The 17,192-nt window shown below is 38.6% G+C and overlaps 1 protein-coding gene across 1 annotated transcript; it reads left to right on the top strand.

The window, feature by feature from the left end:
- Positions 1-469: 469 nt before the first annotated feature.
- LOC136210518 (uncharacterized) lies at positions 470-6,557 on the top strand. Its single transcript, XM_066001802.1, has 2 exons — positions 470-1,249; positions 5,266-6,557. The coding sequence occupies exons 1-2, from the start codon at positions 596-598 to the stop codon at positions 6,346-6,348; spliced, it is 1,737 nt and encodes a 578-aa protein (XP_065857874.1). The 5' UTR covers positions 470-595; the 3' UTR covers positions 6,349-6,557.
- The last annotated feature ends 10,635 nt before the right edge of the window (positions 6,558-17,192 follow it).

Below are 17,192 nucleotides of genomic sequence, written 5' to 3' on the forward strand. Positions count from 1 at the left end.
CCCGTTTAGAGCAAATTCAACGGAAAAAAAAATTCGTTTCAAGTTAAATTCATTAAATTTCAAATTATTGGTAAATACGAAACTTAGATGTTCAAGTATTTTTTCTTGTTTTGGAGGCATGATTTTTCTTCGTTTTGTTTTTCGGAGTTGAGAGAATTTCATTTTTTTTAATGAAAAATGAAAAGGAAAAAAACGTCAAACAGAAGGCGACGGTAAGTAAAATAGGGACGACGTATAGCAAAACCTATTAATATGACCAAGTTAGTAGTCGAGGATACAAACATTAGTAACATTTATGATAGTTTTTTTTTTTTTTTTGTGCGCAAACATTTATGATAGTTCATGGGTCAAAATAATACACTTTGAGTCTTTGAGACCCGTTAATTGTAAATCTGTAATTCAAAAAAACAACAAGATAAATTTTGAACCTTATCTTTTTTTCCATTTTAAAAAATGGTGCAGGCCACCACGTGTCAAAGTAAACCATGGAAGCATGAGTACCCAAGATTTACCTTGTTCATGGTTTAATTAACCTACGCTAAAATTCCCCTTTCTTCATTCTGTAATCAACCAATTCATCAATACCCCTTAATCAATGGAGGTTTCTTCATCTCTTCCAGAATCCGCCCAGCCACCACAATCGCAACCTCAACCTCAATCGGACCCTCAAACTCAACCTCAGCCGCAACAGCAATTGCAATTGCAACCTCAACCTCAACTCAATCCTCAGATTCATGACCAATCGCAGCAATACCCTCAACAACCAAACCAAATTCAAGATTATTACTATCAAAACCCAGCCCAAGTCTATGACCAGTCTTATTACTCGTATTATCAGCAATACCCATACCAAAATCAATGGCAATATCCCCAACAACCGCAAAATTATGCTTATTACCCACCTGATTATGCCGCTGCATACCAACAACAACCTTTAACTCAACAGCCCCCCGAGTCAGGGCCAGCGGTTTCAGCGCAAGGAATGCAAATTGCTGATGCTAGTGGTACTGCAGCACCCCAGGTACAGGTACTGCAGCAACCCCAACATCACCAGCAGATCGCTTATCCTCCGGTTCAGAGCTCCGGAAATGTGGTGGTTCCACCTGGGATGAATCCAGCAGCGGCTGCAGCGATTGCTGCACTTGAACGGCTGACCCAGTTCGCTGGAACGATGGATGCTGCAGAGAGGGCTATGGCCGGGATTCCGGCGTATAATCCGAACTTTGTGCCGATGGCTATGCGTCCTCCGGTACGATGTTTCTGATTTTGTCAATTTAAATTGGAAGTGGAGGAGCGTTTATCTGATATTTATATCTTAGTCTAACTGACCATTCTGATCCCAATTCCTTGTACAGCTGCTTAATGTAAATTGATGTATTTTGGTTCACGGTTGCATTCGATAGTGTTTCCCAATTCTTGAAGCTTTTCCGTCATATGCTTTGCTATTTTGATAGTTCACCTATTGTCTGTGTAATGTTTATAAATCTAAATTAGGGGTGGCATTTCATAGTTTGATCCTCTATGATGCGAAGGAAAGGATTTACATTTGTTAAGTTCTTGCTCAAAATTAGTTGGAATTTAGATGAGTAATAATCTAGTTCTTCGTGATTGTATTTGTAACTCTTGTATATTTGCTGTGAGAGTGAAACTGAGGAGTTGACTGTTGAATCTTGGAGAAATTTGTTCTCTCTATTTTGCTTATGCCTTCTCTCTATGTGCATATAAGTGGATACATAATACTGAAATACATACACATTTATGATTCCAATGACCTTTTAATTGGAAGGGGGCTTATATATGTTGTAGTTTTACAGAAGATAGATCTTTTAGCATCCCATTTTGTTTGTACTATTCAAAGGGTCCAGAATTGTCAAAGTTATACAGTTCTTTTGTTCTTTTAACGTTGTGCTAGCTTGCTACTAAAAATTATAAACATTTGATTGCCATCCTATTTGCAGTCTTATCCTCAATGGCTATTGGGTTGCTATTGTTGAAGATGTTATCTACTGCATTAAGAAATTGTAGTGCTTTTGCTTTGGCCATGTGATACCATGTTAGTCATTCTTCAACAATGCCAGGTTGCTATAATCTTTACACGTTTGCTTTTGGTAGTCAATTGCACTCATTCAAATTTTATGAGGCGTAGAAACGGCTTTTATTTGTGAGGGTTTGTTCATTTGTGGGATCAGTCTAGCCCATATGTCTAGATGAAGAAGCAGGTTTAAGAAATATATTCTTTTTGGTACATGGCTTATAGGATTATGTTGAAAAATCACTAGCATACTGAATATGGTTATTGGTTAAGATATATGTTTATAGGTACACAGTTTTCTTTGTAGGTGTCCTCTAGTCACTGGTCACACCTTTAGCTGAAAGAAGTCTATAAAATCTTAGCCATGTGAATGGAATGGACAACTTTCTCTGTTAAGTAGAAAAATAGATTTAGCTGTGACATGGTATTTGGTTTGGAATAATTGATTTTCTTCATGGATGCTAAGCAGATTCTAGCACTGAAAATTCACATGAGTGGGTGTGAGCCAAAAGGGCTGGGCATAACAATAGATAGCTGTATTCCAAGTATTTGAGATTAATGGAGGTTTTTCATGATTGAGTCATGGAATACCACATCCTAACCGACAAGGGATTCAAAATTCAGTCTTTTTTGGTTTTCCCCTTAAAGAAATTAAGACTTTTAGGAACTAGAAAATTGTGGCAATAGAGAGTTGGACCATTGAAATTTTAGAATTCATTTGCAAATTATTCTAAATTTTATTCACCATGGTCAGTTTTTACTGCTTCAGCCGGCTAATTTTATTCAACCCTTAGTTTTCATATCTTATGGTGGCTTGTATCAGTGTAAATTTATGTTAGGTTATAATTGTTATCGTTGATTAAAATGTTTCTGGATGTTACATGCAGTTATAGGTCAATTGTTTTGTGGCCTTAGCTATTAATTCACAGCATGAAGAGGATGTTCGGGCCTTAGTACTTGAATTTGATTATAATTGTTGCTTATGGTTACAGAAATTCATATTTAATCGTCCGGTTGAGTCGAAGTTTCCTCAATGTACAGTTTATCTTGTTTATATTGTCCTGTGCTTTCATGAATAGATGGTTCATGGTTGATATAGTTTTCTCTCTTCAGTTTAAATGGCAGTTTACTATCAACACTTAACATGGTATTTCACTAAAGATGCAAGGTCCAGTATTGACATATTGTCAATTTTTAGTTTTAATCAAAATTGAAATACTTATACATGACATGACATGGTGATTTCATACGTTAACTGTGAGAATGAAGGAAAGTTAGTTCTTGCTTGTTTGAAGCTCAGATTGCATTATGAGCTTGCAGCTTGATAAGTTTGTAAATCTTAGAGCTTTTTTAGATTGTTTTATGTGGATTATCTGACCATTATGAACATATCTTGAGCTTCTCATGATGAACCCAATCATGAATTGCTTGCTTTTCTCAGGAAGCTCATTAGCATAATATATTCAGTTTGACAAACAATGACTTGTTAAGCGAATTCCTTATGATCTCAATAGATTGTTCAGGAAACATCATTATATGCAATTGCAATTTCTTCAACCATGAATTTGGCTGCATATCTAATAAAGTGAGCATGTCTTCTTCTGGAAATGAAACAGATATTAGGTTTGGAAGCTAAACGGGAAATCCACTCTGTTTGTACTTCTAAGATTGACAAGTTTGTCGTTATGCATTTGGAAGCTTGCTAATCTGTTGTTCTTATGTCATTGGCTGACCTAGGAATTCAACTAATTTTTGGATGTGAGAATTGAACTATTTCTGACAAAGTAACTTGGTAGATGCTGGTGTAAAATGCAATTTGAAACTGTTTGGAGCCTTTTAAAACCTTTTATGTTCAAAAGGTGTCAAATTTACTGCGAACCCATTTTTCTTGAATTGCTTTTGATGAACATATATAATAAACTACTTTTTCATAGGCAGCTATGATAATAATGCTGATTAAACCTTTAGACCACTTATAGCCAAGCTTCAACTTTTAAGCTATAATCTTTAGGATATCTTACCCTGGCAATTATAACCTAATTATGGTGAGGTGTACTTAATCAGAGTGTATCATATTATACGTGACTACTCGTCATTTAAGTCTATTGATGTTGGCAAGTTCAGTTAGGCCAAACCAAGCAAGTTGCTGATTTATGTCATTTGCCTACTATAAGAGATGAACCAGGAGCCATTTTCATTGGTCTTGGATTGCTTGCCAGGAAGAATAGGTATGGATCTCTTAATTCAATTACATTGCTCGTGGTGAGTGCATAACAGCTGGGAAAACATTAGAAGTTTACTTCTGGTAGGTTGTTCATTCAATCTGCTTGAAACAGCTTGGATTTGGCCAGAAGTTCTCTACTTCTATCCATGTTGCTCAGACTTATGTACAAGTGTCAGATGCATGTTGATGTCTGACACTAGTACATTTGTTTTTCTTGAGTTTTACTCCGTTAGATTGAAAATTGTACCCAAGGACCCATGTGTTTTTCAACTGCACTATACGGTCCTTAGGTATAGTAGAGAGTCCGAGCAACTGAATTTCTGACAGGTTCAAGTTGTATGATGCTATTGATGAATGTGTAAGGTTAAGATGTAACCAATTGGCATTTGAAAATTGTGCGTGTATGTGTTGATAGAATGTGGAAAAAGAAAATTTATTTTCTTTTCTTAACAAGTGCAAGATCTCTTCTAATGCTGTAGGCTTAAGAAAAGAAAATTTATTTTCTTTTCCTAACATGTGCAAGTTAAATAATTTTGATCTTGGCAGAAATTTGTGGCATGATTAAGACTTTAAAAAGATTTTATCATTCTTGGGGATCTGTAACACTAAGACTGTAAATGGAGATTTACATAATCTGGTTGAAGGGGAGTTTTGGTGGAGCAGAAATAAATTCAAAATTAGAGTTAAATGGCTAAGTGTTTTCTGAGACATTATCTGTACCTTCTCACAGTATGGTCATTTCTTTTGTATTTTCTCCTTATATGCAGAACAAAGGTTTTATTTGTATCTGACTTGTGTTCAAGTGAGCTACAATTTGGGGATACGTTTGTTCTTGCTTAAATATGTGTAAGGATGAAGCAGTAATTTGCTAATTTTGCCCCAGTGCCACAAATGTCATGCGGTTAATCTGATCTTAGACTGTATTTAAACTTGGCATATATGAAGGACACTATTGGCTGTTCTATTTTTGTTAATTTTTTTTGAAAATCAATTTAAGTACATTTTGCAGGATGCTCGACATCTACACAGGGGTCGTGGGAGAAGGGGTGGCGGATGGGTGAATGTTGGCCATCGTAATGGTTCTGCCCCTCCTTCTCGGGGAAGAGGGCGTGGTCGGGGACCTCGGGGTAGGGGTCGATTTAGGCATGGTCAAGAAAGAGGTGCACCATCATCTTCCCATCCAGAACCTTCATCTGTCATAGCAGATGCAGCTCAATCTGCTCCAGCACCAGAAAACGAAGCACCTAATCATCGGCAGGTACAGATTGCTTGGTGTGAACTTTGTAGGGTAGACTGCACTAGTTCGGAAATTCTCGAGCAGCACAAGAATGGAAAGCGGCATAAAAAGAATTTGCTTAGGTTTGAAGAATTGAAAAACAAAACTAAACCTGGGGAGGAAATATCAAATGATCATGTACCTGTAATTGATTCCAACCCAGAAGCGACTCAGCAGGCTCAGGTTGCACAGGTTATCCAAGAGCAGAAGGCAGTTGAAAATTTACCCTCTGAATCTACCAGCAAGGAACCTATGATAGAGAACAATCTGCAGAATGATGCAGCGAAGTTGCCTGAAGTTCCAGCAGAGGCATCTGATCAGCCAGAAAACCAGCCAAGGGTGAATAAGTTTGAGAACAGGAAACATGGAACGAAACGCAAAATAAAGGGTGGTCGGGGGGCAAAACGTGAAACTCGTAGACGTACAATTGAACCTCCCAAACCTAAAGTGGTGATTCCCTTAATTTGTGATTTGTGCAATGTCAAGTGTGATACACGGGAGGTTCTTGACCGCCATCTTTCTGGTAAAAAGCACATTGCTAAGCTTAAACGATTTGAAGGTCATCAGGCTATGTATGGATCTCAAGGGCTTCAGGTGCTGTACCCGCCCAATCCTATTGCTCAAACTCATTTTATCCCTCAAGTGCATCAACCTTTCTGCGGTCCTATGGGCTCATTTCCTCCCCAAGGCGGTCCTTTCCCTTCCCAACCCCACCAACCTACTGCTGTTTTGGATCCTCAAGTCTCCCAAATTTCCATGCCTCAAGTGCCAGAAGCCACTGTAATTGTTGAGGCAAATCCTACAAGTGCAGTATGATTATCTGAAGGCAAGATGATTGTACTTTTTCTCTCATTAACATCACAGCTTAAATCTATCTTGTTATATGTATGCTATTTTACCTCATCTCCGAATTCTGTTCTATGTTTGAAGCTAGGAAGTTATTTTGTGGTTTGAGTCTATAGACCGGGTAGGCAGTGAATTTCCTATGAACTTGTTTTGATTGAATATTAAGAATAATTTGGTTATTGTTTTTGGTTTTGGTGGAGTAGATACAATGATATTCTCAACTGCAATTGAATCATCTAAACGCAGGTCACAGGCGGTAGTAAGTATTAAAATTTAATATGGCTTCCATTGATGGTTGAATAAAAGCTTTTGCAGATGGTATTATTATGGCACATTATCCTAGTCAATCACCATGTAGTTCTCTAGTATCTTGTTGATTTGAATAAGCCGAATGCCTGTTTGGATGCAAAATCTTGACAGCAGAATTTACATTGTTTGTTTGGGTTTGACGTTTGCTGGGAAATATTACCAGAAATATATGTCTTCATCTAATATGTTGCTGGTTGTCATCATTATATTGAAAGTCTATAATTATATAGTTGTAGATACAAGAGAATTTCAAATGCTAAATTATAGGGATAATTATATCAGCCCCTAAATTATAGGAATCAAGACCAACAATTAAAGGAAACAAAATAAAGTCTCAAGTAGCAAAAGGAAGCAAATCTAAATTCTGGAATAGGAAAGAGTGAAAGATTTATTCCTTCCAATAAAGGCATCTATGTTATCACTCCCCAACTCCATTTCGAGCTTGGATAAGCTTCTTGGTAGTGTTTTAATGGCTCCTAGGTTGTATGTTGAGGAAGAACATTCAGCCCATTGTACAGCAACTTTGCGATTGAGTCTGCTACGTAAATTAGAGTGCGGGGCTGGCAAAGCTTTGCCATCACATGTAGGTGGTAGGTGGCCCACGATAATTGGTGGAGGCCCTTTATATTCCTTGAGCAAAGTGTAACGATTAGGAATACTTGGCTGTAGTAATTAGGGCAAAATTGAAATAGGGAAGAGAAGAATAGAAGAAAAGAGAAGAACATAGATTAGAAGAAGGAATTGCAGAGTTTAGAGAAGAGGGGTGGAAGGAAAGAAAGTAAGATTTCATTGATTTTCATTTGAGAATCGATAAGTTCCTAAGGAAGAGACTAAATAGGAAAAGCTACGCTGACGTGGCAGCAGTTACCATAGCACACAGATGTGCTATTTTACAGTTATTGTGTAACAAACTCATAATAGGAAATAACCACCAAATAAGCAATAACAAGACAATTAACTCCTAATTAATAGCTAAAATAACTCCTTAATAGTCGTGACAATATCCTCCCCTTCAGAGCATTCTTGTCCCCAAGAATGTATGAAAGCAGTGAATTGAACTTGTCACACATACTGAAACTTCACAGGATTGCCCGTTGTTGTCACATTAAGCTTCAATACTACATGAACCACAACCAGAATGGTTTCCTTCTCTCGATCTTGGAAATTTTCAAGTATTGAGATTGCTTCGTCCCTAAGCTTAGCTTCAGTGTCGCTCAACATTTTCAGCAAAACAGTTTGTAGTGCATTCCTTAAGAAGTCTGTTTGCATGGAAACACTTGCATCAACAACAACACCTATTTTATACCCCGCTTTTCTCAAGCCATCATGAGTGTTTGTACTTTCATTGGATGAGTAGCTCAATTTGAAACCTCTAGCACTTCCATGTTTCTCATCATCGCTATCAACACCAAGAGAAAGGCTTAATAGCTCTTGCGTAGTTGCTCCTTTGCAAGAAAATTTAAAGAGTACAGCACCCTTTCGAATCTTGTCAGTCAGTCTCTTCAAATGCTTGAAGAGCGCCTTTCGGTCAAGTGGGAAAATCTGAACTCCAACAACTATTAAAGCAACCCCGGCTGCCGTTGTGGTCTTTGTAATATGCACCAGTGAGCTTGTCTCTCTAACATATATATGAGTGTCATGAAAACTAGGAGCAACTTGAATCCAAACATTCTTCTTCAACTTGGATGGCAAAGCAAGTAGTGCATTTGCCTCATCATTCGTTTCATTTAATGGAACTGCAGTATCCATGTTCAATCTGTTGAGCCCTTGAATTATTCTTGCCTCAAGAACTGCTGCTTCCTTGCACATTGTTGATCCGCAATCACCATCACCTACATTGTTGTCCCTAAGATCAATTTTTGCATTCATTGCTTTCTCGGTAGCTACATCAAAATATGCCAATTCAATAGGGTCTTTTCTCTGAGTGCCTCCATGATAAATGAAGAAAGTCATATTGGCTTCATTTGCAACTTTATTCTTTAATTCCCTTGCCATAAAATTAATTATGTGTTTCTTTATGCTCCTATTTATGGTCGGGTAATACACAATATCACCATGATATAGATTATAGTAACTACCAATTACTAATGCTCTCAATGGCGTCGCAACAGCTCCCGGAGGTGAAGGAATTCTTCTGTTAATTCCACTTAGAATCCCCTTTTCTGATACCAAATGTCAGAACTTAAAGTTTCGGCGTCAGATTAGAAAGGAATAGAAGAAGAGAATTAGAGAGAGAAAAGAGAAGAATGGGGGAAAAGAGAATTTTACAGAATTTAGGAAGAAGAAAGAAAATGACTTCATTAATCTTTTGCATAACCCAAAAGATATGTCATCCTCCTCTATATAAAGCATGGACAAAAACAGTTACAGATAACTGCCAATAAATGCAAACAACTTCACTACTACCACTACTGCATATAATTGTCCTAGCCTTTAGGGAAAAGAAATAATACAGGAAATAGGAAATAACAACTATTTTGACACAATAAACTAATTCTGGGACTAAGTATCTCAATTAGTCCTTCAACTTCTTAACTCAACACTGGTATGTGACAATACCCCCTTCTTTTCCACATTGTTGTCCCCAAGAATGATAGAATTTGGGAAAATGATTGGCAATGGTACTTTCATCCTCGCAATTAGAATCAATTTCTTCTTAAAGAGAGATATGTGAAACACATGGTGAATTCGACAGTCAGGAGGAAGCTGTAGCTTATAGGCAACCTCCCCAATTTTCTCAATTATTGCAGATGACCCATAGTATTTTGCAGAAAGCTTTAGTGAACTATGCATGGCAATTTGTACTTGTCTGTATGGTTGTAGTTTAAAAAATACCATATTTATTATGTATAGCTTCATTGGAGAACAACTAAGGTCCACTAGAGGTAGATTATTTCAGACAGGATTTTCAGTTTGTTTTGGGTGTTTTGGGTCCAAAGTGGAGTGATGATGGGAGATCTAAATGTCGGGTTAGGTTTCTGAGTTGTTATAGATGTTGAGCCGATTTCAGCAGAGATTTTGGTGTAGTAATGGTTAGTTTTGGGCCATTGCTTTGGAGTAAGGGGAGATCTAAAATTAGGATTGGGCTTAGGAGCCTCAATCACATCATTTAGAGGAATATCCTAAAAGTTAGCTTGCTTAAAAAAAATATGGATGGGTATGAACTTGATTCAAACTGCTTTTCAGTTTTCAACCTAGATGGCAATTTCTGCTCAGACTTTTCATCAAACACTTGGGGTGCAACTGAAGAAGGATATGAAAATCCTCTAATTTCTTGAATCGATTGAATCAAGTTTGAGAAGGATTTGCAGATCTGTTCATAATTTTCTTGTTGCTTCTTGCGAAGCGGTTCCATTATTCGTCAAACCTTTGTTGTTGCACGCGCATCTCCCTGCGGTAACGTTCCATTTGCTGTTCAAAATCTTCCATGGTCGGAGGAAAGACTGGCTTTGATACCAATGTCAGAACTTAAAGCTCTGGCGTCAGATTAGAAAGGAATAGAAGAAGAGAATTAGAGAGAGAAGAGAGAAGAATGAGGGGAAAAAGAATTTTACAGAATTTAGGAAGAAGAAAGAAAATGACTTCATTAATCTTTTGCATAACCCGAAAGATATGTCCTCCTCCTCTATATAGAGCATGGACAAAAATAGTTGCAGATAACTGCCAATAACTGCCAACAACTCCACTACTGCATATAACTGTCCTAGCCTTTAAGGAAAAGAAATAATACAGGAAATAGGAAATAGCAACTATTTTGACAGAATAAACTAATTCTAGGACTAAGTATCTCAATTAGTCCTTCAACTTCTTAGCTCAACACTGGTATGTGACACAAAGACACATGAAAAACACCATGGTTTCTACTATTTTGGAAGAAGTTTATGATACTTTTATCTTGATATTATTAGGTGGAAGTTGCAACCATATCTAATCCCCAACTGCAAAAGCTTATCCTTTGTTATTAGAATTATAAGTCTCCTTTCCTCCACCATGGTTTCTACTGTTTTGGAAGAAGTTTATGATACTTTTGTCTTGATATTATTAGGTGGAAGTTGCAGCCATATCCAATCCCCAACTGCAAAAGCCTATCCTTTGTTATTAGAATTATAAGTCTCCTTTATCCACCATGGTTTTTACTATTTTGGAAGAAGTTTATGATACTTTTGTCTTGATATTATTAGGTGGAAGTTGCAGCCATATCCAATCCCCAACTGCAAAAGCCTATCCTTTGTTATTAGAATTATAAGTCTCCTTTCATCCACCATGGTTTCTACTATTTTGGAAGAAGTTTATGATACTTTTATCTTGATATTATTAGGTGGAAGTTGCAGCCATATCTAATCCCCAACTGCAAAAGCCTATCCTTTGTTATTAGAATTATAAGTCTCCTTTCATCCACCATGGTTTCTACTATTTTGGAAGAAGTTTATGATACTTTTGTCTTGATATTATTAGGTGGAAGTTGCAGCCATATCCAATCCCCAACTACAAAAGCCTATCCTTTGTTATTAGAATTATAAGTCTCCTTCATCCACCATGGTTTCTACTATTTTGGAAGAAGTTTATGATACTTTTGTCTTGGTATTATTAGGTGGAAGTTGTAGCCATATCCAATCCCCAACTACAAAAGCCAATCCTTTGTTGTTAGAATTATAAGTCTCCTTCATCCGTAGTTAAACTTGCAAAAGTTTTGTACATGCAGATTTAAGGATAACATCTCTCTCTTGAAGAGTTGTATCTACTGCTTCAACCCTGTGTAGAACCCGATGAATAAGAAAAAAAGTTGAGGAGGTTCTCTGCCATATACCAATTGGAAAGGCGTAGTGTCTAGAGAAGTGTGATAAAATGTATTATAACAATACTCAACCCATGGTAACCAATCAACCGATTATTGTGGTTGGTCGTCCATTAGACATCTCAAGTACATCTCAATTGTTCGATTGACCATTAGATTGAGGATGGTAAACGAAAGAGAAAGCCAACCTGGAACCACGAAGGCAAAATAGCTCATTCCAAAACATACTAAGGAAAATCTTGTCTCGATCCAAGGTTATCGATTCAGGCAAACCATGAAGAAAAAATGCCTCACTGACGAATATAATAGTCACAAATATAACAATAAATGGATGAACCAAGGGTATAAAATGGGCATACTTTGTAAACCGATCAACCACCACCAAGACACTGACTTTGCTTGAACCTTAGGCAAGCCCTCCACAAAGTCCATACAGATATCACTCCAAACTTGTTGCGGAATAACAAGAGGTTGGATTAATCTTGTAGGTTGGAAGTTTTGCCATTTATAGCGTTGGCATACTAAACACTTTTGCACAAATATCAAGACAATATGCTACCCTTCCAATAAAAATAATGACGAAGGTGTTGTATGGTTTTTGGCCCCCCTTCATAATAGTGGAGGCAATGGCTGATGTAGGCAGAAGGTATACCTTTCTTGAAAGAAAATCAGATCATCTCGTAACTTTAAATTTGTCCCTAACTCCGCTTGTTCAATGCGTTGTTGCATCTGTAATAATTCTTAAGAATCTGTTAGTTTTTAACGAATCGTATAAAAAAATTCAACTTAAGGAAAATAGACTGCTATGAGTTGGGGGGAGTCATCAAATCATCTAGATAGGGCATCATCTGCTTTGTTTAATTTTCCAACCTTAAATTCTACTCGAAAATCAAATCCCATCAGCTTACTAATCCAATGTTGTTGTGGGGAAGTGGTGAGACGCTGCTCCCGAAAGTATTTAAGGCTAAAATGATCCGTACGAATGAGGAAGGTCTACCCCATAAGTAGGGCCGCTAGTTAGAAATTGCATTAGCTAATTTTATTAGTTCCTGCTCATATTTATCAATTTAAGGCGACGTTGTGCAATCTTTCAGTTGTAGAAAGCAATATGATGACCTTGTTGTTGTAATATAATCCTAAACGCGCTACTAAAAGCATCACATTGCACTAGGAACTCTTTTTCAAAATTAGGTAATTGTAAAATCAGAGTTGTGGAGGAAGGTCTTCAATTGATGGAAAGCAATATCGGCTTCAACATTCCACGTAAAATCATTTTTCTTCAAAAGGCTGGTTAAAGGAGCAACAACCAGCCCATAATTTTTAATTAATTTTCTATAGTACCCAGCTAAGCTAAAAAAACCCTTACAACCTTAGTGGATTGTGGAGTTGGCCAATCATTAATAGCTTTAATTTTTTTCGACATTTTTCATGTCAATTCCATGGATGACATGTCCAAGATAGGTCACATATGACTCACCAAAAAGACACTTGGACTTCTTCAAGGATAGTACGTTAATACGTAAGAGTTAAAAAATTGTTCCTACATGTTGCATGTGTTGAACCTATGCTTTACTGTAAATTAAAATGTCCTAAAAAAACTAAGACAAACTTATGCAAAGGTGGATAAAAATAATTCATCAAACCTTGAAAAGTTAAAGGGGGCACTGACGCTCTGTAACCATCATAATACTCTTACAACGAAAACCATCACTATACTCTACCTTTGTAATGTCTTACATCAGTCAATACAGTACTTAGACCAGAAACCATAGCTTTTACACCAGCACAATAGTCTACTTTCGTAACCACCAGTATTATTTGGCTTACTCTAGCGTAGTAAAGAATATATAAGGAACTGAGGATTTATGAAAGCCTAATCCCAGGGACTGAGGCTGAGAAGAAGATTTAGAGTCTCAAGCCAATCCATGAGGAAATAAATGAGGGTAAAGCAAGAGTGGAGAGCAAGACGGTACCGAAAATAATAAGTCAAGGGCACTGGATACTCCATCAACTCCATTTCGCTACGTAAGTGAGGATGCTAGTCATCCTAGTTTGAACTTAAAATCTTTCGTAAGCTCATCTCATCAATTGTCATGTCAATCTTTTTATAGATACTCATAGGCTATGTCAATTCCCAATAGCTTCTGCTCGTTCCCTATTCCATTAAAGAATGAATTGGATTTGATCTGACAACGGATGGGCAAAATCCATCTCTTTCCATCTCTCTTTTTGCTAAACTTGTTTGCTAACAGCTCGGAAACAAGAAGTTTCTTATGTTAGTAAATCAAGAAAGCCCAATAACGCTATTCACCTAAGAGGTCTAACCGGATACTAAGGTATAAGTTTGACATAACTAGCTTCTCTTGTAGGGAACAAAACTCTAGCAAATTTTCTTTAGACTTCAGCAATCTTTGTTTTCCAAGTTCAGTTTTCGCTTTTGAATTTCCTTCTCAGTTTGTAGACATTCAATTCAGTTTCAATCCAAGCACATCATTTCATTTCCTTTCAATTTATTTTGTTTTCTAAGTATTTCTTAGGTTGGTATCATTTTGTGGTGGAACAAATCGAACTGCGATCTTATATTACTGGTCACACAATTTCTATGCCAAACGACTTTGAGAGTAAAAGTGACAAATCCACGGACCAAATGTAAACTTACTTTGATGACTTGTGGAGAATTTCCGATTAGCTTCCGTCCCTGTGGGGGCATCGTTGGGTTCGACGGGGGGAAGCTCCGATGCCAAAGTCAGTATTGAGGAACAAGAGAGTAAACTGAATTGACAAAAGGTAAGTGAATGTGTAAAATGTACCTTGATAGATCGAGATACAAGCTATATATAGTCATGAAGTTGTAACCTTTAGTAACTAGAAAGTCTCCATTAATGCTCCATTAATGGCGGTTACTGGTTTCCTTTAAGCACATCCGTTAGCTCATTAATAGTTCGTTAATAGCTTTTATGAAGGAATCGGCTCAGCTGTTTCAACTAGCGGATCGAGGGATTATGGCGGATCTCTACGTAGGTTTGCCTACGGATCTCAGATGGCGTAGTCTTGTTGATCCGCCCATCGGATCTCTTCGTTTGATTCGCCTTAGCGTTCTGACATCGAGTGATCAATACACGACCGTTTTAAGGTAAATATCTCTTTTGATCCTTTAGCTAATATCCCAATGTTATCAGAAGCCCCCCTAAAGTTCGTTTAAAGTCCTTTAGGGCTTTTGAGCTTCTTCGCGCGCCGTCATGATGACTGCCATTAATGGTCACTTTGTTTGATGCCAATCGATGGGTGACATGTGTCATGGACGCGCCGCTCGAGGAAAGAGAAAACGCCTTCTTCCTTCCTCCTTTTCTCTTTCTTCCTCATTTGTTCTTCTCTTTCCATTTTTCTTTACGCTTTCTTTGCCCAGAGTTTTTTCCCGGAGTTTCAGAGTCCTCCAAGCTTTTACTTTCATGTAAGTGAATCTTTTTCATTCTATTTTTTCTGAATGTTTAGGAGCTCTTCTTCATCCTCCGAATCGACCTTCGAACTTTTTAATTTGACCTCTTCCTCTGAAATCGTAGTTAGCTGGACTACTTCTTCGTCGGAAAATTCTTATTCCTCCGAAGATACAGTTAGCTCTGATTTAGCTGAGTTGCGTAACTCGGCACGAAATAGTGGTCGAACTCGTTCAAGTAGAATTCAAAACCTTTCCGTCCCCGTTACTGGTACTGCTCCGGCAATAGATTTTAGGCGATTTTTCGGGATGGTGGCCTCTTCTTCTGCCCCGTCTAGGAAAAAGGCGCCTCGTGCGGAGTCTACTCCATCTCGCATGAGCGCCGTGGATCTAGCGGATCTGGTGAATCGCTTTTCGTGGATAAATGACTATGAGACCCAGTTGGCGGCTGCCCATCAATGATCTGCCTGTCCGCCAAGCGGATATCTGTCTGTATATAGTAGTCATGTAGAAAGAGGGTTCCGGCTTCCTCTTCCGAAGATGATGGCGGACATCCTTGCTTACTTTGACATCACTGCCAGCCAATTACATCCAAATGGCTGGTTAGATCTGGCTTTAGATTGTTACTTAGCTTCAAACTTAGGGGTAGTGTGCACCCCTCGTGTCTTTCTATCATTTTATAAATCGTCAAAGCGAAAGTCTGAGTCTTTCCTCACTTTTGCAAAGTTTGGAATATATTCGCCGTTTAGCGGCATGATGTCCAACATCCATCTTTGGGACGAAAAATTCTTCTATGTAAAGATAAAAGAGGGCGAGTCTTTAGGCTTTCCATCGTTCTGGAATGCCAAACCTCTGCATATGGCGGGAGACATGTGCATATTGACAGATAGTGATGAGATAGTGGCGAACCTCATGAAGAGTGTCAAGGCGGATGCTTGGACATACGTTGGCGCCTTGGACTTCATGATGAATGACATTCCCTTGATTCGCCGAGAAGGGGACAAGTTCATTTACTCAAAGTTTGCACAACTTGATCAAGGTAACTTTGTTTTTTCTTTGAACCTTGATTACTTTATTGTTCTCTTTGTCAGGGGTTTATCTAAGGCCAATCACGCTCTTATAGAGATGCGTAAGAAACTGAAGGAGGATGAGGCTCGAAAGAAAGGGCAGGCAGCGGATCCACAAAAGATTGTAGGAAAACGTCCCGCTGATACAATGGCCGATCCGCCTTTGAAGAAGAAGAAGCTCACAGCTTCCGGCGGACAAAAGTTTATGGCGGATGCCATGAAATCCGCAATGCCCTTGGTGGAGAAGGAACAGGCAAGCTATTTTTACCATTTCTCTCTTCCACATTATGAATCTCAGTTCTGACCTTCCCATCTTTGCGCAGATGGCGAAGCCTGACCTGGGCGGTTACTGGTCCGCCAAATATGGTGACAGGGGATCTTTGAAGAATGAGTCTGTCATTAATGACCTGGACGAGGCTCTTGGTCAGTTGGACGAGGTGCAGAAGAGCCAGAACCAGATCTCAGGATCAGCCCATGTCCAAATGGGAAAAACGGAGCTTCTAACGGTAAGTTCCCTCTATCCTTTTGCTATTTTTTGGATGAATGAGTGATCCCTCTTGAGGAGGATTTTGCTGTTGTTCTTTCATTTGAATGGACTATTTGCATTGATAGGTATACACCCGTTTGCGTGCCGTGGAAGCTGAGCTCCTTCAAGGTGTGGCGGATAAGGCCACTATAAAAAGGTTGGAAAAAGAAGTTGCGGATGCTAACGCGAATGCCGCATCCGCCATTGCCCTCAAGGATGCCGAGATCTAGAAGCTGAAGGAAAAGATCGAAGCAGATGCTAAGGAGCATGAGGATGCCTTAGGAGACACAGAATTTATGGCAGGGGAGCAAGCTTTCTTTTACGGCGAGCAGATCATGGCATATGTCCAACTGGCATATCCCGAGATTGATTTTACAGATCCGGAGTTCGCCGTTCCCGACCCGGATGTTGTCCTCAAATATCACAAAATCCCGGACGTCAAGGATTACATCCGTGATCACGTTCAGAAATGGATGAAGGGATCCGCCGAAGAAAGCAAACCTCCTTCCAGCATCAAGCTGGTGGACCTTGAAGAAGTACCTCCAAAGGCGGGTGAGGAGCTGATAACTGATGGTACCCTTCCTCTTGAGGGAACTACTTCTGTGGAAAAGGAAGTCCCTTTGTTGGGCGTATCTGGAACCGTTGAGAAGGAAGCCTCACAGGAGGGCGCATCAGGCGAAAAAG

This window comes from Euphorbia lathyris, chromosome 1, assembly GCF_963576675.1.
Source record: "Euphorbia lathyris chromosome 1, ddEupLath1.1, whole genome shotgun sequence".
In the NCBI taxonomy this organism is placed as follows: Eukaryota; Viridiplantae; Streptophyta; class Magnoliopsida; order Malpighiales; family Euphorbiaceae; genus Euphorbia; species Euphorbia lathyris.

What these genes read in the sequence shown, in the direction of transcription:
- LOC136210518 (XM_066001802.1), top strand. Translation starts at nt 596, where the DNA reads ATGGAGGTTTCTTCATCTCTTCCAGAATCCGCCCAGCCACCACAATCG. An exon ending in CGATGGCTATGCGTCCTCCG is followed by an intron (nt 1,250 to 5,265) that starts GTACGATGTTTC and finishes TACATTTTGCAG; the next exon opens with GATGCTCGACATCTACACAG.